This window comes from Gallus gallus, chromosome 1 (genome assembly GCF_016699485.2).
Source record: "Gallus gallus isolate bGalGal1 chromosome 1, bGalGal1.mat.broiler.GRCg7b, whole genome shotgun sequence".
NCBI lineage: Eukaryota > Metazoa > Chordata > Aves > Galliformes > Phasianidae > Gallus > Gallus gallus.
This window is the reverse complement of record NC_052532.1, coordinates 167,618,680-167,644,979: the sequence shown is the minus strand read 5'-3', so window position 1 is coordinate 167,644,979 and position 26,300 is coordinate 167,618,680. Positions and strand designations below refer to the sequence as shown.

The 26,300-nt window shown below is 42.4% G+C and overlaps 1 protein-coding gene and 1 non-coding gene across 2 annotated transcripts in view; one reads left to right on the top strand and one right to left on the bottom strand.

Annotated features, from left to right (window-relative positions):
- Positions 1–391: 391 nt before the first annotated feature.
- On the top strand, positions 392–527 carry LOC112531627. The gene has a single exon (XR_003073523.1). It is a non-coding gene; the product is annotated as a small nucleolar RNA SNORA31 (small nucleolar RNA).
- Positions 528–6,487: 5,960 nt separating this feature from the next.
- The window catches only part of GTF2F2 (general transcription factor IIF subunit 2), a 90,102-nt gene continuing 70,289 nt past the window's right edge, over positions 6,488–26,300 (bottom strand). Inside the window, exons 7-9 of the mRNA XM_417039.8 lie at positions 22,701–22,800; positions 14,844–14,987; positions 6,488–6,868 (exon numbers count right to left, since the gene is read on the bottom strand). Of these exons, the coding sequence (XP_417039.3) occupies positions 6,749–6,868; positions 14,844–14,987; positions 22,701–22,800 (364 nt within the window). The 3' untranslated portion in view covers positions 6,488–6,748. The remainder of the gene's footprint in view (positions 6,869–14,843; positions 14,988–22,700; positions 22,801–26,300) is intronic.

The window sequence follows — 26,300 nt, the reverse complement described above, 5'->3', positions numbered from 1 at the left end:
GCCTGGCTGCAGCACGTGACAGACTTCATGCAGTTTCACCCTGTGCAAGAGCAGGCTGAGGTGAATAAGGCAAAGCCCAAGAAATACCATCGTTGTGAAGTGGACCTACTTTTATCTTTCATGATTTTACAGAGACTCCTATCTCTGGAAGAGACACTAAAATGAATTAAAAGCAGAATGGAATGTATACTACTGGAGCTGAGTGCTGGCTGAGGTGCTTTGTCAGAGAAGGATATTTGAGTTTGTCCTTAGTTGTATTACGACTTCATGAGTAAGGTAGGAGGATGGGTGGCACAGGAGTCCCAGCAGCAGCACTCTGAGCACAGGTAGTGCTAGCGTGGGGTGAAGGGGGTAACACTGATAGCTTATCCAGTGTCTTCCTTACCAGGAACAGCATCTGTTTGACAGACCTGGAGCAAAAACCCATTGCTTTTCTGGTTCTTGTTGAGATGCAACAGAAACAGGTTCCTTGCGCTTTCCACCTGCCTGTCCTTGTGGCAGTCTGGATTGAAGAAAGGAATACAAACACATTCTTACAGCCTCAGCTGGGAAGAGGTCTGTAATACATTGTTTCTGCCCAGGACTGTTGCCTTGGAGTGCAGGTAGAAGGACATAGGAAGTGAGGGTGCTGGCAGGGAGGATGGAAGGCATGTGGAGCTGCTGCTACCAGAACTGCTCTTCAGGAGTCTTTGGCACCTTGGCTGCCTTGCAGCAGGTTTCTGCAGGAGTCAGATAGAAGGGTCAGCATGTAGGAGGGGTGAGATAAATAGTGCCTGTGGAGGTGAGAGCAGAGCGTGCTCTGAGCTGTTATCTCAGACATGCCTGTTTTCAGCACACCCTGTTTCAGTTCCATGGGAGCTTAACTTACATAAATTTTCCCAAGGCAGGGTCTCAGGCCAGCTGTTTTTTTTCTGGCTAAAATGTCAGTGCAAGCAGAGCAATGTGAAGTAATGCTCTTCTGCTCTCCATCCCCAGATGGGGATGTGATCTTACCTTTCCTATTGTATCTTGGTAAATATTATGTCCCTTGAAAGTCAAAATGAGAAGGCACTTAAGATACGATCTCCTCAGCAGAGTGAGTTCAGGCAGAGCAGTGCTCACCCCGATCTGACTGCAGGCTTAATGAACACAGATTCTCTTCTGTGTGGCAGAGCCTCTGATCAGAAGTCTTCCTTCTGCTGCAGTATTGTGTCTTGGTTAGGGCCCTGTTGTAGGAAAAGCATCAGTTGGGAGGCTGTTGGGATGCTGGATGTTGCTCTTTCCAGTGAGCTGGAGAAGTGGTTTTGTGTTGCTGGCACTGCACTTCCAAAACATGCATTGCTGCCTTTGGGTTCAGAGAAGAGAGTGGGCAAGTCCTGTTCTGTGGTGTTGAGCAGCAGATGTTGACTCCACATAACCCATTTTCTCCTTGTCACTCTCTCCTTCCTGCCATGCAGCTGTCTCCTCTCTATTTCAAGCAGCTGAAAAGCTCAAGTGATTTAGTGAGGCAAAGCTTTGCACTCCTGTAGTGCTGCAGCTTTGGAGTTACTACGCTGATCAGAATCCCCAGTCACAACAAGATACCGTGCTGAAGGACAGCATAAAAACAGAAATCAGCTTGTTTTAAAACACACTTACTGGGCTCGTTCCTCAGGAAGGTGTTTTCTGCAGCTGAAACATCTCTCATGTGAGGAAGGTCTGCACAGCTTCTCTCCTCAGTCCCAGAGCTTGGCTTAAGCAGCTCAGGAGAGAACTTCACATCCCCAGCTCAGGTTTCAGCCCTGCAGCTGGGCTGCTCCTACACCAGCCAAGAGCCAACTGGCAGCAGAGTGCTGACAGGTTATAAAAAGAAGGGGAAAAAAACAACCTCACCAATACCCTCCTCCCTTAGTTTCATACTTCTGTGCTTAACCACGTGGTGGGTTGGGGTGAAGGAGGAAAGCAGTGCAGGTCGCATCTGATGCTGCCCTTGGCTTTTCAGCCTTTGCCTGTCCCTTGTCCCTGCAGCTTTGCCACCCTCCTCGCTCGCTGGTGCTCAGCGCAAATCTACGTTCTAAAAATGGTTTTTTATTCTCTTGCTCTCTGAAGGCATCCCTCTGTGCCACGCCTGCTGCAGCCGAGTGCTTGGGAAACCCCAGCTCAAACCTGGCTGTTAAAGCCCAGATGCTGCAGCAGCTGCTTCCTTCCCCTGAGCAAGTTGCTGTTGCTGAGCTGAGTCACGCTGGCGTGGTGCAGTCCTTGCAGTGCTTTCAGCAATAGGCACTTACTTAGGGAGGATGCTTTTATTGAACGGCAGTACCATCTGCATCGAGACACCTCAGCTTCTGGCACTGCTGCTGATTGCCTCCCTCCGCTCCCATTGACCTCTTCAGCTCCGGCTCTGCATCCCTGGGATGCGTTTGCAATTGCAAAGTGGGGTTTCATCCTCCACCAGCTGGCAAGGAAGTGCTTGCATTGCCACGAGCCTGCAGCAGGAGAGCAGCCATTAAACACTGCCTTCGTTCAGCTCAAGGAGAAATGTCTCAGTTGGAGAGAGAGAAAACTTGCCAAGCCTGAAAGTCCTTGGCGTAAAAAGAACGATGCTGCCAGGGCACAGGCTTGCTGGTCAGTGGCCCTGCTCAGGTGGGTTCATTTTCCCCTGGTCGTGGGGCTGAATGTTCTTTCATCCCCCAAATCAAACGGTGCCGTAGGTTGCTCACAGAGATGAATGATCTGAAAGCTCCCAGTGAGCACAGCCCACCGCTGGAACAGCCTCCCCAGGGATTTGGTGAGTCCCCATCACTGGAGGTATTCAGGAGTTATCAGTTACCTCAGTGCTTTGTAGGTGCTGATAGCCTTCCTTTCCTCTTGGAGGAGCTCATGTCCCCATGGAAATGCCACCCTAAAGACCGAGCTTTTCAGAGATGAAACAAATGGATCAGGAGTAAAAAAAAATAGTTATTCAAGATTTGAGAGCCAACTTAAGCAATTCTGGACACTTGTGAGCCAGAGGTGTCAATGACTGCAGGTGACACTGAGCATCATTTCAGACAACTGTCCAGAGTTTCCCACCCAAACTGCAAGACAAAGATTTTGGGAGGTTTTGGCTAACGGGCAGAGGGAGACCTTCCCATGCCAAACAATGAAGCTCGCATTCCTGTGTCAAATGCTTGGTATTGAAAGCAGAGCTCTCATAAGCACAGGACCAACACGTGTTGCTCCCCAGCAACAAAGCTTATGGGTAGCAGCGTTTCTGCAGTCTTCCATCATGGTCGCCTCGCATCTACCAACTGAGTATGCACACCAGCAAAGCTATTTTGGTGCAAAAACCATCGTTGGTGGCAAGTTCTTGTATTAAAGCTGTCAAACACCACTTTAGCTCCTGGGGAGAGACTGCTTGCTGAGTCAATTCCAGCATTAAAGCATGGGCTAAAGCTTTCCCAACACCTTCCCACTCCAAAGCTGCTTTGCAGAGTGGCTGCTGGCGTTTCGGCATCACGATGCCCCTCACATGTTTGTTATGCATGTGGCCCATAGGACCACACGGTGCCCAGCACGGCATCCAGCGCTGCAGGAGTTGGTTCCCAGCATCACCAGACGTGGACTCACTACAGCAGCAAGATTCCCCCAGCTCACATCTGGCACTGCGGATCACAAAGTGCAAAACCGCTGATGACTCAAAGAGCTGGCCAACAGGGAGAAATAACGTTAAGAACGTAGATGCACTTTCAATTTCATTTAATGCCATTTAGCGCATTAATATGTCTGCTGGTGCCTGTGGGACCTGCTCATTTCAACAACTAATACTGAAGAACATCTGCAATAGCACAGAGCTCGGCAGCAAGTGGAGGCAGCAGCACGTGGGAAGACCATTGGGGAACCAGCGTTCATCGCTGCTGTGAGTTCATGGTTTAAATCAATCAAAATGCGGGGGCTGGGGAACCAGGCACAAACGCCTACAAGCCACCTCCTCTCCTTCTGCAGATGGCAATCCTGCTAGCAGCACCCACGTTAGGTCCCCCTGCAGAACAAGCAGAGCAGAAGCGGGGATTTTGGCTGGTTCTTACGTGCTGGATCCAGGAAGGTTGCCCCAAATGCTGAATATTTCTTGCAGCTCCACCCAAAGAGAAGCCAGTCCTCCATTACCTTGAGCTGCTGCAGAAGAGAGAGTTCTGGTAGCAGTGTGTCTGCCCTGCTGCTCGTTTCAGGTGCAGTCCTTGAATGCATGGCATGGGTCCTGGGGACAACACAAGAGCATCTTCCAGCCTCTCAACTGGCACCTCTGCAGGCTCTCCAGTCACCATCATTTTGTGACTGCTCTTGAGGTTACAATTTCTTTCCTGCTCTTGCCTTCCAAGATCGTATAGAAAGCAGGAAAAAAAAAGTTTCTTAGCTCTAGTTTTGAAATGGCATTTCTTGATTGTCCCATTCTTCTTTATCTTGAATGCTGCAAGACTGCATGAGCTTAGTGGTCTTTTCCAACCTTGATGATTCTTTGATTCTAAGTCAAACAAGGCACATTAGCTTTCCTACTCTTGTCACTCATTGGGTGAAAACTCCACTGCCTGTTTCTTTCTAGCACTCTCCATGTTTTTAATGATACCCATGAAAATCTTCTTGGTAAAAAATCATAAAATCCATAATAAGCTGTGTGCCCTGCACGTTTTCTGTTACTCCTAAGTAAAGTAGAGCCTACTTACCCTGTCTAAAGGCCTTCCTTAGATCAAGAAAACATTCACTTTTGCTTAGGTCTTCTGGCATTTCACATTGACTGATTATGTCCCTCTCAGCTGAAGGCTGTGAAGCAGTAAACTTACATAAATCCCCCCAAATACAACCAGACACCACATACTCCCCTCCTAAGCTAATCCTGCTAGAGATCCTACTAGAGATAATCCATTCCCTCTGAAATGGAGCAGTCATTTCTGTCACTGACAGATCAACAAACCAGAGTTGCATGGCATTCCCTGGCATGGTTTTAGAAGACCACAGGAAGGTTTGTCACAATCTTAGCAGCTCAAATGGGGCAAAAATGCAACTAAGGAGCCCAGCTTGCAGCAAGTAAGTGTTCCCATCCTACATGCCTGCAAGCATCAGTCTGCAGAGGACCTGAACAGCACGAGAAGGACAGTGGCATGCACTGGCTCTGGCTATTCCTGGGAAGCAAACAACTTATCGCAGCAAGCAAAGAACTCTGGCTTCCTGGGCTCCTGTCGGCATCTTCAAATACCTCCCGCAGCAGTTAGCCAGCTGGGTCCTGCTCGTAGAATCTGGGGAGACAGGAGTCACTGGCAGGATTTGTAAGAGCACACACAGAGCTATGGAACGTGACTGGTGTTTTGAAAAGCCTTGGCTGTCCGCCTGCTGGGACTGGGCAGGTTGTGCTGCAGGAGGCTGAGCGCCAGCGGGAAGCACATCTGTAGAGAGGAGTTTACACAAACAATTGATAGAAACAATCTGAGCAAAATTAAAATGCATGACATGCATAGAGAGTCACTTGTTTTACAAACCTCCTAAGGCACTTGATCCTCCTCCTAAGCTTTTATTGCTTGAAAGTGCACCAATAGTGGAATATTTGCTTTTAAAATAGGTCATTTTTTACATTACTGTGCGCAAAAGCAATGTATGCATTTGAAGGACTGGAAGGAATGTGACAGTCATGCTATAAAATTTCACCTTCGATTTCATTTACAGACACACTAAGAAGTTCTTTGTCACTGTTTTCTTTGCTCTGTTTTTTAACACACGAGCTCTGAGGGTATAATCAGGTGGTCCTGTACCACCTCCCTCCCTGCTCCCTCCCAATAAAGGATGCTGAACACACACACAACCCTACGACTCTACATTTCAAACATGGGGGAACAGAGAGACAGACACCTTAAGAAATCTTCCCCAGGCAGAAGGGAAACCCTATCGAAAAGCCACCAATAAAAACATGGTGTTGAAAAAAACTTCATACTTACATTTTCTAAATCATGACATGTCTTCAGTCAGTACGATACATCATTGCTTGGTACAAATTAAGATAATGCTTTTATTGGTATGCTTAAACATAAAGCAAAGGTAACATTAAAAAAAAAAAAAAAGCAAAAGATGAATCTATTCCTTGATGTACCTAGCAGACAGTTCTGTTTTTCCCTCAGTCATCACCCAGAAGGGACTGTTGTCTTTCCCACAGACCTGTGTATCTAATAGCCCTTGTTACAGTGCTTTCTAGCTGTGTTGATTTGTTCCCATGAAGTCTCAGGGCTGTGATGAGCATCACAGCTTTGGCTGTTCTTCCTAAGGCCTGATCCCCAGAGGAGCACAGTGTTTGTGCACCAATCACTACACACGCACTGCATGGCTTTGTAGCCTTCCAGGTGAAGCCCTGAAGGATGACAGCAGAAGTGAGAGCATGAACTTGGTTCTGCTGGAATGCCAAAAAAGGAAGTTACAGGTTTCTCTGGGACATGTTATCCTTCCAAGTCATTGAGGCTTAGAAGAATCACAAAGCTATCAAGAAAAAGCAAGTCAGAACTTAAAAAGATTTCTATTAAAGATAATTCTAATCCAAGTTTATTCTATAAATATTTTTTTTTGTCAAAAGACAAACATTTATAGAAACTTAAAAGAAATATTCCTTTGAAAAACAAACGGAGCTACAGAAAATTACAAAGTATTGGTTATTTTCATTTAAATTTAACCTTGCAGAATTAGGCTGTGCTCAGTCCTGTCTGCAAACCCACGACAGCTCCCTCACTGCAATCACTCTCCACCACCGTTCTCTTTTGCTTCATCAACAGTTTCCTTAATCACTTTTGTCTTCTACTTGGTAATGTCTATATTCTGGCTTCAGCTCCCATGTGTTTTTGTGGGTCCCCTTCACGTTGTAGATGCCTATTTCTCTTAGAATTTCTTTCAAGTATATCTGAAAGGAAAAAAGATAACAAATTATAAAGACAGGCAACTGCCATAGTTCTTACACGATGTCCCATCATCCCGCTGACTTTGCTAACACAAACAACAGAGAAGACAAGGGGCAATGGGTGCAAACTGCACCAGGGCAGGTTTCATCTTGATATAAGAGACATTGTTACAGTGGGAACAGGCACTGGGACAGCCTCGCCAGGGATGTGGTAGAATGCCCACCACCAGAGGTTTTCAAGATGTGACCAGAGCAGGTGCTCTTTGATCTTGTCCAGGCTCCCTTTTCCCATAAAGGGAAGGACCTGCTGATATTCCAAGTTCTCTTCCAATCAGTGACCCTAAAAATGGGACACTTGGAAAACCAAATGACTGAGATATACCCAACGTACCCGAAGTGTCAGACACGCAGTTGGTCTCAAAATCTGTGCACGGCTACATTTCCTGCTAAGTGACAAAGGCGTGGGGGTGCTGCTTTGCTTTCTGCTTCGGAAGCTTGCTGCCATGCCAGACGTTAATGGGGCAGATGGCAGATCTGCAGGAGGAGCGCTCCCGGAGGTGGCTGTCACACGGCTCCATCACTGCAGCCCCCCGGACACGCTCCTGGCTCTTGCTCCCTGTGCAGTCGTATCAATGCTACTGTCTCAACAAAGTAAGGCATCACAAAAGCCTATTTCAGGCCCTTGGCTTTTCTCAGCTCCATGCTCCTTGTGACCTTCGCCATGAAATTCATGCAGCTTGCCTTAATGTGGCCACTGTGCCTTTTGGTAAGTTGCAGTTATCGCAGAGACCTTCCTGCTGGAGTTTCACAAGCCAAGCTAGAAGCTCCTGGCTTACAGTAGGAGAATCATCTTCCTTACATTAGGATTTTCAGTACCTTTAAACCCGCTGTCTTATTCTGATCCGACCAAAGCCTCAAGCTGTTGGTTTTTGGCTGTTTTGCAAAGCTTTAAGCATTTTATTTCTGCCTTGTTTTTAGAGGAGTGTTGAACAGGTGCCAGAGAATTTCCTAATATATTCAAATATTAAGACTAGGCAGGGAAATTAGGAGAAAAAAAAAAAAGCAAAGCTACAATAACAGTAGTACAAACTTTTACATAAGATGGCTCACAATTACTGCCCTCCTTTACTCCTTATAACAAACATCAGTGATTTGTTGCATTTTTTAAAGAGCCATTTGCCTGCTTGCTTGTTTAAATATTAATCAGTGCTGACTTCGGAGGATCACCATGGCAACCGCAGGCCACAGTTTAAGGATCTCCACATTAAAATCACAACTGCTTTAGTCTGAATACTTCAATCCTCACTGAGTGCTAATACTGATCAGGAGCCATGGGAACCCTCTTATTTTCTGTACCTGCAGTTACACTAAGTGAAAATAGCAACATTAATGGCAAATATTTGTTGATGGCACTAAAGAAGAACTGCCTGATCTCTTCATAGAATCACAGAGTTGCTGAAGTTGGAAAAGACCACGAAGATGGTCCAGTCCAACCATCAGCCCATCCCCGCCATGCCCACTGGCCATGTCCCTCAGTGCCACATCCACACAGTTCTTAAGCACCTCCAGGGACCTTCCTTACACTCTATTCATTTTTTGCCAAATGAAAAAACTGGGAAGTGAAAATGATTTGCAGTCACTAAAAAGAAAAGTTTCTTTTCAGGAAAGCGGTTGTTATTCTCCCTCCAGTTACACATAAAAATTTACAGAGCCCCAAATATCCCCATCCCACACTAACAATGATACTTCATTGAAGGCTCACGCAGCAAAAACAATCCTTAAAAAGACATCCCAAAGCAATGAGAGTGCTTAAAGGATTGGTTTGTCCATGTTACAAAGACCCCCACACCAGACTGCAGGCAAAAACTAGTTCCTGAGGGTCTGTTCTTCACCTGAGGCAGCAGTGCCCAGAGAAGCAGGTGCTCACTGCAGGGATGACTTCCTTCAGGCTTAGGGCATGCACGATGCAAAGCCCAGCAGGTGGCAGCAGGAGATCGGTGTGAGGCTCCTAACACACCTTCCCAATGCAACCTGATGTAGAGATGCTGTCACTGTTTGACAGTTGGGTCCCTAAGACAAATCTGCTCAATAAAACAGCAATGAAAGTGCAAGTACTTTTCATAGAATCACAGAATCATAGAATGGCCTGGGTTGAAAAGGACCACAATGATCATCAAGTTTCAACCTCCCTGCTATGTGCAGGGTCACCAACCACCAGACCAGGCTGCCCAGAGCCATATCCAGCCCGGCCTTGAATACTTCCAGGGACGGGGCATCCACAACCTCCTTGGGCAACCTGTTCCAGTGAATATTTTTGTATACTGATGCTGCTGTTGTGCAATGCTTTTTTTAAAAGGTGATCAGAGCAGGTGGAAAAGGTATTTATATATGAGTGCGTGTAGATGTGTATGCTTGCACATCCACTGCTTTGTTTGCTATCATTGTGTGTGCATGTGAATTAGCTTTTGGTAGTGTCACCAACAGATACTTCAATAGATGGCAGCGTGGGTGGGAGAAACACACTCAGATTCAAGGTTAAATTCTACCATGTGGATAGATTCATGAGAATTAAATACAAAATGCACCCAGACACATGAAGCGCAGCAAGACGCAGCTACTGTGCTTAGAGACCCAACCTGCAGCGTGGGGGCCAGGTTCCAAGGTGGGAATGGGGAGAAGCACGACACGGTGAGCAACTTGCTGCTCGTCTGTAGCACTGCCTTTGGGTGATGTTTGGCACGATGTGGTTCATAGAATCAATCATAGAATCATAAAGGCTGGAAAAACCCTTAAGATCAGAATCAAAGAATCATAGAATGACTTGGGTTGAAAAGGACCACAGTGATCATAGAGTTTCAACCACCCTGCTATGTGCAGGGTCGCCAACCACCAGAGCAGGCTGCCCAGAGCCACATCCAGCCTGGCCTTGAATGCCTCCAGGGATGGGGCATCCACAGCCTCCTTGGGCAACCCATTCCAGTGCGTCAACACCCTCTGTGTGAAAAACTTCTTCCTAATATCCAACCTAAACCTCCCCTGTCTCAGTTTAAAACCATTCCCCCTTGTCTTATCACTGTCCACCCTCGTAAACAGTCGCTCCCCCTCCTGTTCATACACTCCCTTCAAGTATTGGAAGGCCACAATGAGGTCTCCCCAGAGCCTTCTCTTCTCCAAGCTAAACAAGCCCAGTTCCCTCAACCTTTCCTCACAGGAGAGGCACTCCAGCCCTCTGATCATCTTAGTGGCCCTCCTCTGGACCCGCTCCAAGAGCTCTACGTCCTTCATGTACTGGAGGCCCCAGGCCTGGATGCAGTACTCCAGATGGGGCCTCACAAGAGCTCAGTAGAGGGACACAATCACCTCCCTCTCCCTGCTGGCCACCCCTTTTTTAATGCAGCCCAGAACACAGTTGGCCTTCCGGGCTGCAAGCGCACACTGCTGGCTCATGTCCAGCTTCTCGCCTACCAGAACCCCCAAGTCCTTCTCCACGGGGCTGCTCTCAAGGAGATCTTCCCCAGTTTGTATAAATACCTGGGATTGCTCCGACCCAAGTGCAGCACCCAGCACTTGGCCTTGTTGAACCTCATTAGGTTTTCACGGGCCCACTTCTCCAGCCTATCCAGGTCCCTCTGGATGGCTTCCCTTCCTTCCAACATATGCACTCGATGCCATCGTCTGTACTGTGGATGATGATGTTGAAGAGCACCGGTCCCAAGACTGACCCCTGAGTGACACCACTTGTGACCGGCCTCCACCCTGACAGAGACTCATTGATCACAATCCTATGGCTGCATCCAGCCAGCCAATTCCTAATCCATCCATTTAGACCAACTGTCAACCCACTGCCACCATGCCTACTGAGCCATGTCGCTAAGTGCCACATCTACACGCTTCTTGAAAACCTCTTGAAAATCTCCTATCTCACCTAATACTGCTTGCTTCGTGCCTTCGTACCATCCACCCAGTTAACAGAGGGTTACTTTTAATTTCAGCCCGTTTTCAGACCCAGTTCCCCAGGCAGTGCCACTTCCGTCTCAAACTTTCTAGACTTCCAAGAATTTGAGTTAGACAGAAAACTAAAACGGAACAAAATTAACCCAATGTGATCAGTGAGATAACAGTTCTGCCACAAATAAGGGCAGTAGAAGCCTGCACTGACTGAGGTTTTGAAACTATCTGCCATCTCTGCTCCGAGTGGAGGAACTAAAAGCAGAATTGAGATAAACATGAAAAGCTGAAAGAGGTATTCACTTCCAAGCCCTGAAAACCTCTCTGAAACTTGGACAACAAATAAAATCGAACCAGAATTAGCCTAACTGTTACTTAAAGCTGAATGTGGGAAGAAAAACTATTATCAACCTACGCTATCTTGAAAAGGTACGCTTCTGATCAGACCATTGGTTCCATTCCTGCCTGGCTCCAAATACTCCAACTATTTGACTGCTCACACAAAAAGTGTATTTCCTTCCCAGCCGTTAAGCCCAAATGTAGAATTACAGCAGTATTTCTAGGGAGCACTCAATACTTGCATGTGGGTAGGTGACAATGGATTTGCCTAATACTGCACATTGTTACTTTTAATTAGAAAGAAAAGCAAATAAAACCAGGCTGCTCTAAAACAACAGGAGTTTGCATCCAGAAATGACTTGCTTTGTGACTGCACAATCCCAAAATAAAGATTCCTGTGTGAGATGCAATATATTCTGCAGCAAGGATTCCATTTACTATTTGTATTTACTGCTGCATAAGAGAAATACCCTCATTTATTTATTACTTTCCCGGCAGAGGCTTTGATTCCCTTGGACAAGTGTATTTTAAATATTATTAGCTACAGTTCACTGATCTAGTGGTTGGCCACCCTGCACATAGCAGGGGGTTGAAACTAGATGATCTTTGTGGTCCTCTTCAACCCAGGCCGTTCATAGAATCATCACAGAATCATAGAATGGCCTGAGTTGAAAAGGACCACAATGATCATCGAGTTCCAACCCCCCCTGCTATGTGCAGGGTCGCCAACCACCAGACCTGGCTGCCCAGAGCCACATCCAGCCTGGCCTTGAATGCCTCCAGGGATGGGGCATCCACAGCCTCCTTGGGCAGCCATTCCGTGATTCTAGAGATGTAGGCACCCAGGACTTCATTTCAACAAGAGCTGCAGCAACCGTAACATTTTTCCCTCACGTCTGAAAACAACCTCAACATTTAGAAATCAGAGGAGAAATTACATACCCAGAAAATCTTAAGACACTATGACAGAAAATGAAGCAGTGAACACTCAGCAGAGATTAATTAACAGCCAACCTATGTGCAGCATGTGTGCGCCTATTCAACCTGTTGGCATTTACCATTTTTTTTAGGAGGTCTAGCTGCTCTGTGAACAATGGGGTCACAGTGAGTACTGGGAGCAGATACTTCATTTTCAGAAAAGAAATAAAGTTTCACACCGGAGGTTGAAGCCCTCAGCATTAGAGAAACCCGCACACAGAGTGAAAACTGGCTGAGCAGCGGGAGACGATGGATGGTGTTCTTAAATGGAAATGAATGTCATCAGCAACTCCTAACAGAAGTTTTCAAAAGGAACACAGTTGGGAAATCATCACAGCTTTACTTTTGAATTTATCAGTATATTGGCTATTCAGTGAAAGAAGAAAGGCACCAGGAAGAGGGTTTGATTCAGTTAGAGAATCCGAGCGTGAGGATGCTGTAAGGGCGCAAACACATAAGGCAAAAGTCCATCAGAGAACTAACAGGAAATCCTAATTCTCACAGTTTGAAACTAAGATTGCACAGCCCACTTGGAGGAAAGAGTCTAACAACTGGCTGACTTCAGGAGACCCCAGGTAATTAGGAAGAGAGGGGCTGTCACCCAGACCCTGCATATACAGACAGTGCATCATTGATGTACTGATGCACATTCAAGAGCATATATTGACAGCAGACACACATAGGGAGATTTACAAATTTATCATAAATGTAATAAAAGTATTCACCTGAGGTATTTTGCTAATACAGAATACGAAACTACAAGAAACTTGTGTCAGAAGCACAGTTTTTCCAGGCTCCTTGGAGATGACTCAGAGCAACAGGTACACTCCAGAGGTAAACTGCATCGCAGGAAGATGATGACTTTTGTTCCTCCATGGCTTAAGTGGGAGTTGCAGAAGACTATTTCTAGCCAAAGTCATGTTAGATGGGATAAATCTGCTTCAGCTTCCATTCAAAGTGACTGAGATAGTGACTGTCACACCTATCTCTTATTAAGAAAAAGAAATTTCTTGCCACTGCTTTCATGTCTTTCTCCTACTCCTTCCTCCTTCTCCTCTTCCATCATCTACACGCCTTCTATGCCACGTAGATAAGGAATTGAATCATTAGATAAATTAATGAAGCAGAAGAAAGGAATACACGATCCAAGTAGTTTCTTCCAGGTTACTACAGTACTGTGAGCCTACATGTATTTTTAGGCACTGGAATGGGCTGCCCAGAGAGGTGGTGGAGTCACCGACCCTGGAGGTGTTCAAAGAACATTTGGACGTTGTGTTGAGGGACATGGTTTAGTGAGAACCATTGGTGATGGGTGGACGGTTGGACTGGGTGATCCTGTGGGTCTTTTCCAACCTTGGCGATTCTATGATTCTATGATTTGAATTGGGAAACATCTTTTTGCAGTCTCTTGACTGAACGCATCGTGTACGTTATACTATACAAATCCACTGGTACTGATCCACTTATCTTAACCATGAAACGAGCAAAACTGGTAGGCATTTCTATTCCCCCCCTATTCTTTTGCAGAGAAATATTTTTTTCTGTAATCCAGCTGTTACTGTTCCTTTTTCTGCCTTAGCTCTATTAACTTGTGAAATTGTAGCTCCATTTGGACTTAAACACAATTAAGTTTCCCTAAGTCTTCTGAAAACTCAGCAGGGTTGTAGACAGACATCAAAGTCAACAGTAAAAAACATCCAAAGCACAAAAGATACCCTCATCACAGTGGAAAACAGGCAACAACAGATGCTACAACTGCTGTTCAATGGAAGCCATTGATCAATAAAAGAAGGACAGTTTCAAACTAGACATCAGGAGCACGGGCAGGTGTTTGGAGCATGATTGTGGGTGAGGCTAAAGTAATATAAATCATAGGAAAATAGACCTTGTTAGTCCTACCAAATAATCTGTATATATGAAAACAGAAAACAGCTTCTGCAAACGCTTCTAATTTACTGTGCTAGAACTTTATCTCCTCTGTGTGCTCATCTGCAATAAAGCCAGGAGACAGGAGACAAAAGCATCAGCTATACAATTTCCTGACCAGCCATCCCATTTCCTCAAGAACCACAGCAGCATTTGGTTAGCAAGCAACAATTACCCATTTTGTCTGTTGCAGTATCCCCTCGCTGTATCCTGGTCTATAAGGAAAGCTTGAAGAGCAGAAGAAGGGAAAGAACTGCAAAGTTTGTGTTGACAGACAAGGAGCTGGCAAACACTGAAAATTAGCACAACCATTTTCTTGTTTGTGTACCCAAACAAGTCTTTAAGAAAATCAAAACAGACCCTCAAGCCCTCTCTACTCTAAGATTTCTTCTATTTGTAAAGGAAATTAAGAGCTTTTGCAGGTGCTGACATAATGCTCAAGCTCCTAGCATGAGCTACTTAGATATATAACATCCACAGAAGACACTGAAGCATTACATAATTTGGTTTCTAGTATTAAAGAGAACCTAAATAAGCAAGAGATCATTTAAGTTACTCAAACCACCTCTCTCATAACTTTACTCACTGCAATGCTTTGTATCCTACACAGTTCAATAAGGGTGAACTTAAAAGCTGGTGATTTCCATTTGTTGTAAAAAAAAACCAAAAACACTAAGAGATCTCTTTCAAATGCATACAGTGTACATTAAACTGTCTTCTGGATATGGAAAGTCAACATAATATTATCTACTGAAAATGCTTATATTAGAAGACTACTAGTACATACCACTGGCTGTTTGGTTATGTCCACCAGGTCTTTAATGTTGTAATACTGATGTTTCTCAAAGGCTGAAAAGAGCATGTCCAATACTTGTTGTTTATCAGCTCGAGCCCGTTTTCCATCTTCCTTCTTTTTCTTTTCATATTCAATCTATTAATGAGATACAAAACGTTTTAAATACATGCATATGTAAAACCATATGATTCTCAGCACTGAATATTAAGACACAAAAAACCTCCATAATAATAAAACACCATTCAATGACTCAGTACTTTTTATCTGAAATTTCTTCTTTTGAGCACTCAAATATTCTTTTATGAACACAAACTAAGCACGATGTCCTTGCACAATAAGCTTTTCAGATACACATCTCTGCTGTAAAAAGAAACAAACAAACCAAAACACCAGAAACAAAGCTTGCATGATGTGCCCAAACCTGAAGGGAAAATAAATATTAGTACAAGCATCCAAACTGAGCTAGTATTTCTGTTCCACCTCTGTTGATATAATAACAATAAACAACCTCCAAATTGCCATGCTCATGAAAATCCACAGAGCAAGACAGCTGCACCATGACCATAGAAATCACCTGCTCAAGGCATGCTTAGTTGGTCTTTAGACATTGCCTCATCTGTTTGAGAAATGGCACTCGAGACAACTAGTCCATAAATAGAAAAACAGAATTCTGAGTAACATGCATAAACTTACTGTTGTCCAAAACAAAAACTCTAAGCAAGCACAGGCCCTCATTATCACATATCATCCTATTTCAGGATGTATATTAAAAATGTTTAATTGTTACAATCTATGCAAGTTGGCCATATATTTCTGCAGAAACTTTTATCCAACCAATAAAAATGCTTTCCATGTTTCACCAACTTCATCATTTGTGCAAGACCTGCACAAACCAGCACACATCAAAGCAATCACAAACACTACTGAACACCAATGGCAAAATTTGCCTGTACATTACTCCATTCACCCTCAAAAACTTCCTCAATAGCAGAAAACTATCAAACTCCTCGGAATAGACAAAGGCATCCCAGAATGTAATGCATTTCACATAATCAGTAGGTACTTTCAAGCCAAGTTCATAGATAGATGAAAAGCAGCATGACAAAGCAGAACAGACTTGGGCACTGGACAAAGCCCTGGTTGCCTGTGGGACAATTTCATGCAAGAGTCATCCCATCTCTGATGTCTCAAACCTGATCCTGAAGGAAGATGTTCAGAGAAGAAGCCTAGAGATGAAAATTCACAGTTCTACGGGACACTGAAAATCATATTTTTGATGGGAGATATTAATTTTATTGCACATTTTTGCTGTACTTCATTGTTAGCTAACTCGCTCCTTCTTTCTGAGTGATAATAGGCTATCTCTTGCTATCTGTCTCAAAGAGGCTAAAGCCAGTTACTACCTTTGCCCTTGTTCACAGGTCTCTGCCAGACACCTTTCCCTTTCAAATTCTGAAACAGACTTCATTACTAAATTGAATGTAGAGCAATTGCTTCCAACCTGTACCTTGAAGGTTGTTCCTTCAGCTAAAAACCTGGAGGTAGGCTTAGGCGTTCAAATACTTGACTGCTTTTCCAAGTATATGCTAGTGCTATAAAAGATACAGCCTCTCTGCTCTAATTCAATTAATTTTCACCCACCAATACATTTTGGTGCAATTATTTAAATCTCAAGTCCCCACACTTCAGAAAAAGTCCTACAAAACAGCAGTAGATTTGTAATGATAGTAAACTGTAGCAACAAGTAGAACAGCTTTACATACGTCATCTTGGTTGTTGTGATCTATAACACGACTGCTACACCACACAGAAACTAGACTAGAACATAAATGTAGGACATTGACCTTGTTATAAGTAACAGTTTGTCAAAACATTTGCTGCTTCTAAAAGTCCAGCAGATGAATCATTAAGGTTGTCTGTTGACCTCGGAAAGATTTCAATTATAAGCTTTGGAAACTCCATTGTGGATTCAATTTCTTTTTTCTCTTGGTACCGTCTCACAATACATCAAAACTACCAACACAAAATACAGCCAGGATCCATTAATATAATAGAAAATAACTACATAGCTTATAGAATGACAATGTTCTTCTGGCTGCAAGGCTGAATTCTTTTCCAGGGATGTACTCAGAGTTATCTGCCTTGCAGCTCCAGTAGCAGAACAGCTGGCCAATTCTCTGCTCTGTATATTGACATGGTATTTGGAGGGGCAGGGAAAATCTAATTCATCTAGAAGTCAACAGCTACATTCTGCATTGAGTCCAATGAAGGGACACCAAGATGGGAAAGGGCCTGAAGCACCTCTCCCATGAGGAGAGGTTGAGAGAGCTATGACTGCTCGGCTGGAGAAGAGGAGGCTCAGGAGGATCTCATCAGCACCCATAAATCCCTGAGTGAAAGTGTCAGAGGCTGCAGCCAGGCTCTGTCAGTGGTGTGTGTTGCCAGAACCAGAGACCATGGGCACAAACTGGAGCACAGGAGGTTCCCTCTGAACACCAGGAGCCCTTCCGTGCTGTGCAGTGACGGAGCACTGGCACAGGCTGCCCAGAGGTGCGGGGTCTCCTCTTTGGGGATCTCCCAGAGCTGCCTGGACGTGGCCATGGGCACCCTGCTCTGGGTGTCCCTGCTGGGGCACAGGCTGGAGCAGAGCCACTCACAGATTCCTGCCAGCCTCAGCTGGCAGAAGAAAACAAGTAAACAACCCAAATATTGACAAAAATAAGCAAATCTAGTTCTGTACAGCAGATATTTTTTGTTCCTTGACTGAAAATTGTTTCAGATTTCTTTCCCTTTGGTAGTTCACAGTCAAGCACAGGAATCCTCCTGTAGGATTTATCGTATGTTTCCTTCAACACAGAAGGGAAGAAGGAACTGCACCTTTACTGGGTCCTCTTCAAAGATCCAGCTTTCTTGAGTCTGACTTTTCAGCCTTCTTTGACTGAGGGATTCAGAACATTTGCTATTTTTTCTGTGCAGCTGCTGATCAAGTCATGGCTGGTATCAGTAAACAACCCTCACTGTGTTGAACACAGAGCACTGTTATAGTTAAGACACTGGCATATGCCAACATTACTAACGTTTTGAATGTATGCACAGTAACATGTTACAAGAGGAAGAGATGGATTATCGAGCTTTAAATTTGTTGCCAGAAAAGCTTCTGATATGCCAAAGGTCAAGTCCAGAGAGATGGTATGAGAGATGAAGGCATTTTTATTTTCAATGCTTGGCTGAGTTCTGGTTTCCTCTATACATGTGAGGTCACTTTTCAGTGTAAAGATCTCTGCATCTGGTTTTGGGGGATACTAACTTCTCTCTGATTTAAAAGTACAACAGCTGAAAGATGTGGTGTGAAAGATTACAGACTGCATGGCTCCGGTACAGGAACTATTATTATGTCAGTTCTTCCCAACCCTTCAGTGATATTCTACCTTGCCAGAAACAAAAGGAACACGAAGAATAAAAGCAGAAGCAAACTGCAACCTCCTCAAGTAGGAAGGTCAAGCTGAAGTGATGGAAGAAAGCAATCTCATCCTTTGCTGGTTTCTGGCTTGTTTTTAAGGACCAAGAACAAGAGCCAGGCACTGAGGTTGTTCATGCTGTACGTGGTAGGGCTACAGGACTAATGGGCAAATAACATGGAGGGATAAGGAAAGATACTGTGACTTTCAAGACAATCTCTAAAACTAATGAAAGAAAATCACAGCACTATTTGTGCCTCTTCAAACGAAGTATAGTGAAAATGTGCTTAGCTGGCAGCTAGCTACAACTCTCTCCATGTGGAGAAAAACAAACATATTAATTTTAAAATTGATCTTTCCTACACAAAGGAAAAAAGTAACAATAAGGAAATTCTCAAACCTGCCTTTCCTGTCGCAAGGTCTCCGACAGGATTATTTCAGGACTAGGTATTAAATACTAATTATAGGAATAAAAGTCTCCTATAGAACAACATCAAGTGGTATTTTAAACTGAAGAACAAGCTGTTTTTGCTAGTAAATTGTACTGCTCAGCATTCTTCTTTCTCTGTTATTTTCGTGACTCAGCAACAATTCCCCAGTAGGAATTCTTATGTTACAGCCTCTGGATTACCCAAAGCAAACCAAGCAGAAGTGTTGGGTTTCCCTATAAAAATACAAAGTGAATATTCGAAAATATTCTGAAAGTCTTCATTCATTAATGTATAAAAGCAACTCGCATCCAACACTGATTATCTAAATCTCTCCCTTTGCTGAAAACAAGTTCTTTGCAACTGGTGTCTCAGCCGCCTGTGTTTCAATTAGCAACACTCCAGCATTTACCTCCAGCAACAGCAACAGCCACCACTGTTGTTTAGAAACACTGAGCACATTGTGAAGTGTATTTAAAAGAAAACCACACTGTTTCAGTTGCCGTTTTCTTCTTTTGTCTTGTGAATACAGCAAGTTACAATGCGTTCTTTCATTTTTTTCCCCTTCTATTTTCTTTGCTAGCAAGATGGTTAAAGCAATAGACTTAAATCACTTTCTGAGAGCCATGTGACAGAATATACGTACATTGGAAACTAATTAGATTTGTTTAAAACTGTGTAGTTTTCAAATTTATAGAGCATTGAAATTTGATTTGATTTCAAGGACGGATCATTTCAGAACAAGCTGCCAAATGCAGAAGTTGTTAGTTTATCCCTGCAAGACTTCATACAGGAATCAATTTCTCTTTGTTTATCATCACAGTATGTTGCTCAACTTTCTGAAAAGCTGCCAAAATTGCCTCCTTGAAGGTATCATTAGCAGGAAAGCAATGTATTACACCTCTTTGTAAGACAGATAATGTAAAAATGATAGATAAGGCATTATGAAGCGAAACTAAATTTGAAGTTTCATCTGAAGATGTTAGAAATATGTTTTAAAAGGTCTTATATTCCTTTTACTGTTATTACTATTCTTTATCTAACGAATTGCTTGATAATCATCCGAACAATTCTGCTGCATTGCTCTATTGACTGAAAAACAGATATTAGTTCTATGCGAAGCAATGGAAACCGCACCATGCAGTACAGAAGCAGAGCTCAGCTGGTCAAATGCAAAGCTTCCCTTCTTAAATCTGCGTCCATTAATCTAACTGTGAGCTCACTACTCGGTTCAAGACAGCCACCACTGTCAACAAAATATTCCATAGACTGACTGAGGTGAAAAACAGGCCAGCATGTTCAAGTAGTGCTTTTGCATGCATGCATGAGTAATTGGAAGCCCTGCTGCTTACCCATTTACTCTTATTTTGCTGATGTCTTCTCACAAGTCCCCGTTCTGTCCATGAGCTGCCAGTCATGCATGCATGACTGCCTCCTCCTTGCATCACTTTCAATGGATGTGAGTGCATGAGACAGTATCAAGACCAATGACAAGGAGGAACAATGGTCTTGAGAAGCAACAAAATACCCCAGTGCCAGCAGCCATTTTGTTTTCAGGAAGTTTTTGCAGTTGCCCTGAGGGCCAGTTCAAGGCTTACAAGCAGTTCTGCCTGTTTATGTAGGATGGAGATGAATGGAAATGTTTGTTGGGAATATCAGCAAGGACTTAATCCTACTTTTTTATGATTCTTCTCCAACTGCTCCTCATGTTTACTAAGGAAGAAGCATTGTTTTTTAGCATCTGTTTCCAAGAATCTAACATAAATGTGGTTTGTTATTCTAAATACTGCCTTGGAAAGGAAACAATGATACCTAGCTAGCTAGCTAGCTATCAACACTTATCCATACCTATGTGCAAAGTAAATCCACAGTATCTATCACTAAATGCTGAGAAAAGACTCAGAAAGCTTTTCTATCTCTTGGAATACGAATACCAACCTCTAAAGTAAGAGAAAAGGTGAACAGGGAGAACTCAAAAGAAAACTCTTTTCACTTTGTGCTTAAAAAAATGACTCTGTACGTCATAGGAGCAAAAGGATAAAATCAATTATTTTGTTCTTGCAAGGTCATAAATACTCTATTTTACACTAACTATATTTAAAATAATTCTGTCTATTACGTGCATAATAACTGACATATTATCCAGTTATTTGCTGAAAGAAGTGATCTGAAAGTGATGGAGGGATGACCCAGCAGGGCCTAGAGGACTTTTCTGCTGTAGTATGAACAATAATTAAGTCATAGAAAGATTCCAGTTGCAAGAACATTAATACTGCAACCCTATAGACATAAGCATCACTTGTAGATATAGAGAAAATGAAAGTCCCTTTCTCAGAGAAGAAAAGCTAGGCTGTAATCATGGCGTATATTCTAATGGAATTGCAAATTCTTCTAGTGAAAAGGTAGGCTTAATGTATTTATTTTGGAGAAAAAGCAATCACTTCTCCTGTCCTTACTAACGACAGAAGTGGTATTAAAACAAGCTATCACTATTTCCCCTCTACAGGTAATTTTTCCCCTTCTTCCTTCCATCTACATGCTCATTTAGGAGTACACGGAGCAGTCATATCTATGTCCCATTTAATATTCAATCACTTCTCCCTTCAGAAAATTTCATCCTTTCTTATTTCAGTAGATGTTCATTCATTCCTCATAGACTCCCAAGAAGATGACTGAATTACAATTAGTACACAAGAAAACCGTAACTTTTTAAAGAGGCCTTGTGACTTCCTCGTTATATTGCTCGAACCTCACACAAGAGTTAAATTTCTATAATGATACAGTCCTAACAGTTCAATGGAATAAAGACACAAAGATCACCTACCAGGTGAGGTTGGACTGCTGCAATTATGCTAGTGTCAGTGAAATGGCACAGCATCCCATTAAAAAGAGGAGTTGTACAGCATAGCTTTTTCCAGAATTAAAGAAGGAGAGTAAGAGTAGTGTCATAGAACACCAGTATACTCATATGAAACTGCAATTACATAGCAGGATATAACTGTGACTACTTAGATTAAATGTCATTCCCCTAGCTGAAATAATTACACTGCTACGATCATCTATGTATAGATGAGGCTTTTAAGAGTAACTACTACGAAACAGTCCCGTGAGAGAGAGAGAAATGATTATTTTGGGTCCTGTAGAAACAGACACACTTTTCAGAATAATGCTTAAATATCAGCCAGTATATTGTCATTTGTTTTATGTAAATAAAATCTTAATAAAAAGTGTAAAAGTTTAAATGACTAACACACTGACTCATTTTTAGTATGACTTAACATTCCTCACATTCAACAGTAACAGTGATTATATATGCATACATACAAATTACTCAAAGAGGATCTTTAAGGAAAAGGACATTATAGTTTGTATGTACATCAACTGATCTGGAACAGCAGCGTGGGTGTAATATTGACAAAGCTAATGATGCAAATAACACGTACTATGAAGGTATGAAACTGTGAAAAATTACCAGCTGTTATTCTTTCCTACTCAGTTCCAGCAAAGGACTAGAAGAAAAAAGATTCATTTTATGTCTTTTACCCACCTCCACGTGATATTTTATTTGTCTCAAAAGAGTGCTTTGTAGCACAAAGGCAGAATTGCTTTTTATCCCCAAACTTTAAAACTATATTTCAAAAAAAAAAAAAAAACCAAAAAAAAAACTAGAGGAAGAACACAATGAAGACATTAGAAAAGGTAAAAGCAGTCTGCCTTCCAGCAGGTAAGAAGAGAAGGTAAGAATTTGCGGACCTTAACCTCAAAGAGGATCTGACTCTTGAGGCAGAAAGAAGATTCCCAGAAGAAAAATCATGGAAGAAACCAGATAATGTGAGAGATTTCCAAACATTGTGTCCTACTGTGTGCAGCAGGACTACGGAAAGCCTGGACTGATGGCAGCAGCACTGCAATTGTGGAGTCCCGAGCCAGACACCTCCTGGTTAGTATTCAGAGCTACTTACATTATATTGATGATTAGCCACAGGTTTGTAATTGGTGGTTACTGCTTTGTCCAGTTGCTGTGATAGCCTTACAGGTTTAGAAGATTCTTCTATCTGAAATCTTTAAAAGAAAAGAAAAACAGAATTAATAAAAGCTTTGGACAAACACACACACAAAATGAATTCTAAAAATCTGCAAGTATGAACCATCCCTTATCAAAGGTGAGCTGCAAACAAATAAGGTGCAAACAAATAACACACTGTTTTCAACTTTTTCCTGCTCTTTTTGATGGAGGAAAGCATGGACACTAGACATTACTGAAGGTGCTGAAATACTGAAAACAAAGCAACTGTGAAGGGACGATACTAGAAGTTATGTCTGGACAGAGACTTTAAAAGCCTGACGCTCGTGTAATAAAAGCCCTTGCTTTTAAACATGATCAAAATCAATGGAAATGAATGCCAAATTTCCCAGCTTACTCAACTGAGGGGTGGAAAAGCTTCCAATTTACTTCTACCGATACTCAGACAACAATGAAAATGAGCTTCTCTTAGATATTTTAATGTAAAAATAAAGATTTCCGTGACCTTTCTTTTGCCATAATAGAGCATCAAAGCACAAATAACCATTTGAAGAGCACTTTTAAAAAACATGAAGACAAGGAAATCCACATAGGTTCAAAGCAATGTACAACCATGTCTCAAAGAAACCGCTGACAAATGGTGACCTTTACTGTGGTTTGGGAAAGATAAGGAAAAGTGCAGAGGTTTAACAAACTTTGTTAAGTTCATCTCTAGTTATAGTAAATAGGAAATAAAATCAATCTTCCTTCATATATAGTTTGTACTGCTGAACTGTGTAGTTGTGAGCAGTTTTGTCCTATATGTACATAGATATGTATCTGCCCGCTTCCTTTTGAATTCTTGCAAACATGTCATTTGTTCTACAGTTTTATTATCCTTACAGTACAATACAGTGCCTTGTATTCTAGATTTCTAAATCAGCAGAAGATACGTTGATGCCTTCTGTCCAAATGCAGCACATCTTCTTCTTAGCTTGAAGGAAAATCAACCTGCAGGTAAATGAGTGGTGAACCCTTTCTACCACCATTCCAGCACATAAAGGTAGAAGTTTTTATCAGAGGAGTTTATCTTCTGGCCTTCAGTCTAATTAAACGATTCTAAAGATTTTAATGATCTCATTATCAAAGGTCTCCTAAACATTTAACTTCCACAAAGAAGAACAGACGTTACAGGAAAGCTAAATGCCTCAATTTTCCCCAGATCTTCTTCTCCTCGTTTTTATTTTTTAATACAATCTTGGCTATATAGCGTGGCTTTATTCTTTTTTCTTACTTCAGGAAAACAGCCAAAGAATATCAGCCCTTCTGTAATTACATGACAGAATACTGAAAATATGGCTTGAACACATTTTCTCAGAAGAAAATTCTTTATAATGGTAGCATCAACCCCCCTCTAAATTCTTAGTAAATTAGATACTTAAGCATGAAAATAATTGATACCTCTTTAGCCTATAGAACTTGTGATGAACTTCATATACCTCCGAATGCTAAAGGGCTCTTCCTGTTCTGGCATTTTAAAATTACAACACAGGAAATTTCATCATTCATTTCAGTGCAGCTTCCATAAATTAATCTTTGCTCTCCTTCTCTTTGCATAGAAGACTTCCAGCAATTTCTTTCTTGACATTTTTCACTTCAAACGATTTGTTGGGCATAGTATTCATTTCAGTGCTTTTCTTTTAACTTGCAAACTGCTAATTTTTAGAAGAATAGAAAACCATATGTGTAGAACTACTGCATTTCTCAGAGATTTCCAAAGACTGATGGCAGTGGAGTTACATATAACATGTGCAGCTCCCCAGAACTCAATAAGGAAAGCAAACAAAAATATTCTGCATGCTTAGGAAACAGGCTGGAATCCTACAGTGTGAAAATGGAAATCTGAGTTTGTGCAATGACAGAAAAATTCAGAAAGATCTACAAGGCTCCAGGGAGACCTCATCGTGGCCTTCCAGTATTTGAAGGGAGAGTAGAAACAGGAAGGGGAGCGGCTGTTTACGAGGGTGGACAGTGATAGGACAAGGGGGAATGGTCTTAAACTGAGGCAGGGGAGGTTTAGGTTAGATATTAGGAGGAAGTTTTTCACCCAGAGGGTGGTGACGCACTGGAACAGGTTGCCCAAGGAGGCTGTGGATGCCCCATCCCTGGAGGCATTCAAGGCCAGGCTGGATGTGGCTCTGGGCAGCCTGGTCTGCTGGTTGGTGACCCTGCACATAGCAGGGAGGTTGAAACTCAATGATCATTGTGGTCCTTTTCAACCCAGGCCATTCTATGATTCTACAAGTACCAATTAACAAAAGTATCAGCTACAAATGTAAGTGTGTCGGATGGAAATTTCAGACATATCAGTGTTGTACTTCAAGATTTCTTCTACTTGTGCCAGTGGTTTTCAAATTAAAATCTATAGATCTCATCTACAGAAAACTGGCTAATGCTACAGTGCTGACTTTTCTCCCTGTTCCTAGCTGATCAAGTGCTGTAGTGAAAAGTAAAAATACATTACATTCCCAGTACTACTTTTTAACGCAAGCAAATACAGCAGTTGCAACATGTCCATACAGAGATCTAAATGGGAAGCACGGTGACTCATGAAGCAAACCTTTTTATTAATATGCATTTATTCACTGCATGCATCCTGCTCTTCTCCCTAACGGCTGCCCTTCTCACTCCTCTTCTGAAGTGTTCAAAATCTCCTGGAGAATGACAGTCTAAGATTGCCTTCTTTCTGCCAGATTTCCAGGCTCTACACGGTCTCAAATTACCGAATTGTTGTTGTACTGAAGCACTGAAAATTTGCTTAGTGCATTGCAGGGTTAAAACAAATACCCTGCAATCACTTTATCCAGGTAATTTGTTGCTAAAGACGCTATTTGCAGAGAAAGTATAATGGGTGGTGGTGGTGGTGAAGGAGGGGGGAAGAGGTTCAAAATCCTGCCATAATTTTCCCATATCCATGTAGTAGTATGTCTGGGTAAACATATTTGACTGCTGTAATATGTCTAGCTGTTGATTAAAAAAAAGTTAATGAAACATATATATTTATGTATTCTAATAATTACAAACAAATTTATAACATGATAATGTGAATTAGACATTATATTCACCTTTTGGACTGAAGTTTTCATGTTAGAGATAGTACTTTAAAATGCTCATTTCTTAAAAAGAAATTAAAAAGCAGTATTCAACAAAAAACATTACAAAGCATTTTAGACCGGGTGTTCTCAGAGTGGATCTGCTGAATCTTAATTGAAACTGTTGGTAGGAATAATTAGAAAAAAATCAATAGGCATTCTGAGTCACTGGTGACACTGATTTAAAAGAGCAGTCAGTGGCTCTTTACCTATTACTCTTTATTACAAGTTGCATGTGCGTGACAGCTAAAAGCCTTATCCAAGGATTTAAACTTTCCACATGGCTATTGTTGAAATAGCAAACACCATAACTCACGCTGATGTCTGGCGTAAAAAACAAAGAGAATGCAGGCTTTTTTTGTTTCCAAAACTGCCAGTAAATTAACGACAGATCAGCCGCCAGCTTG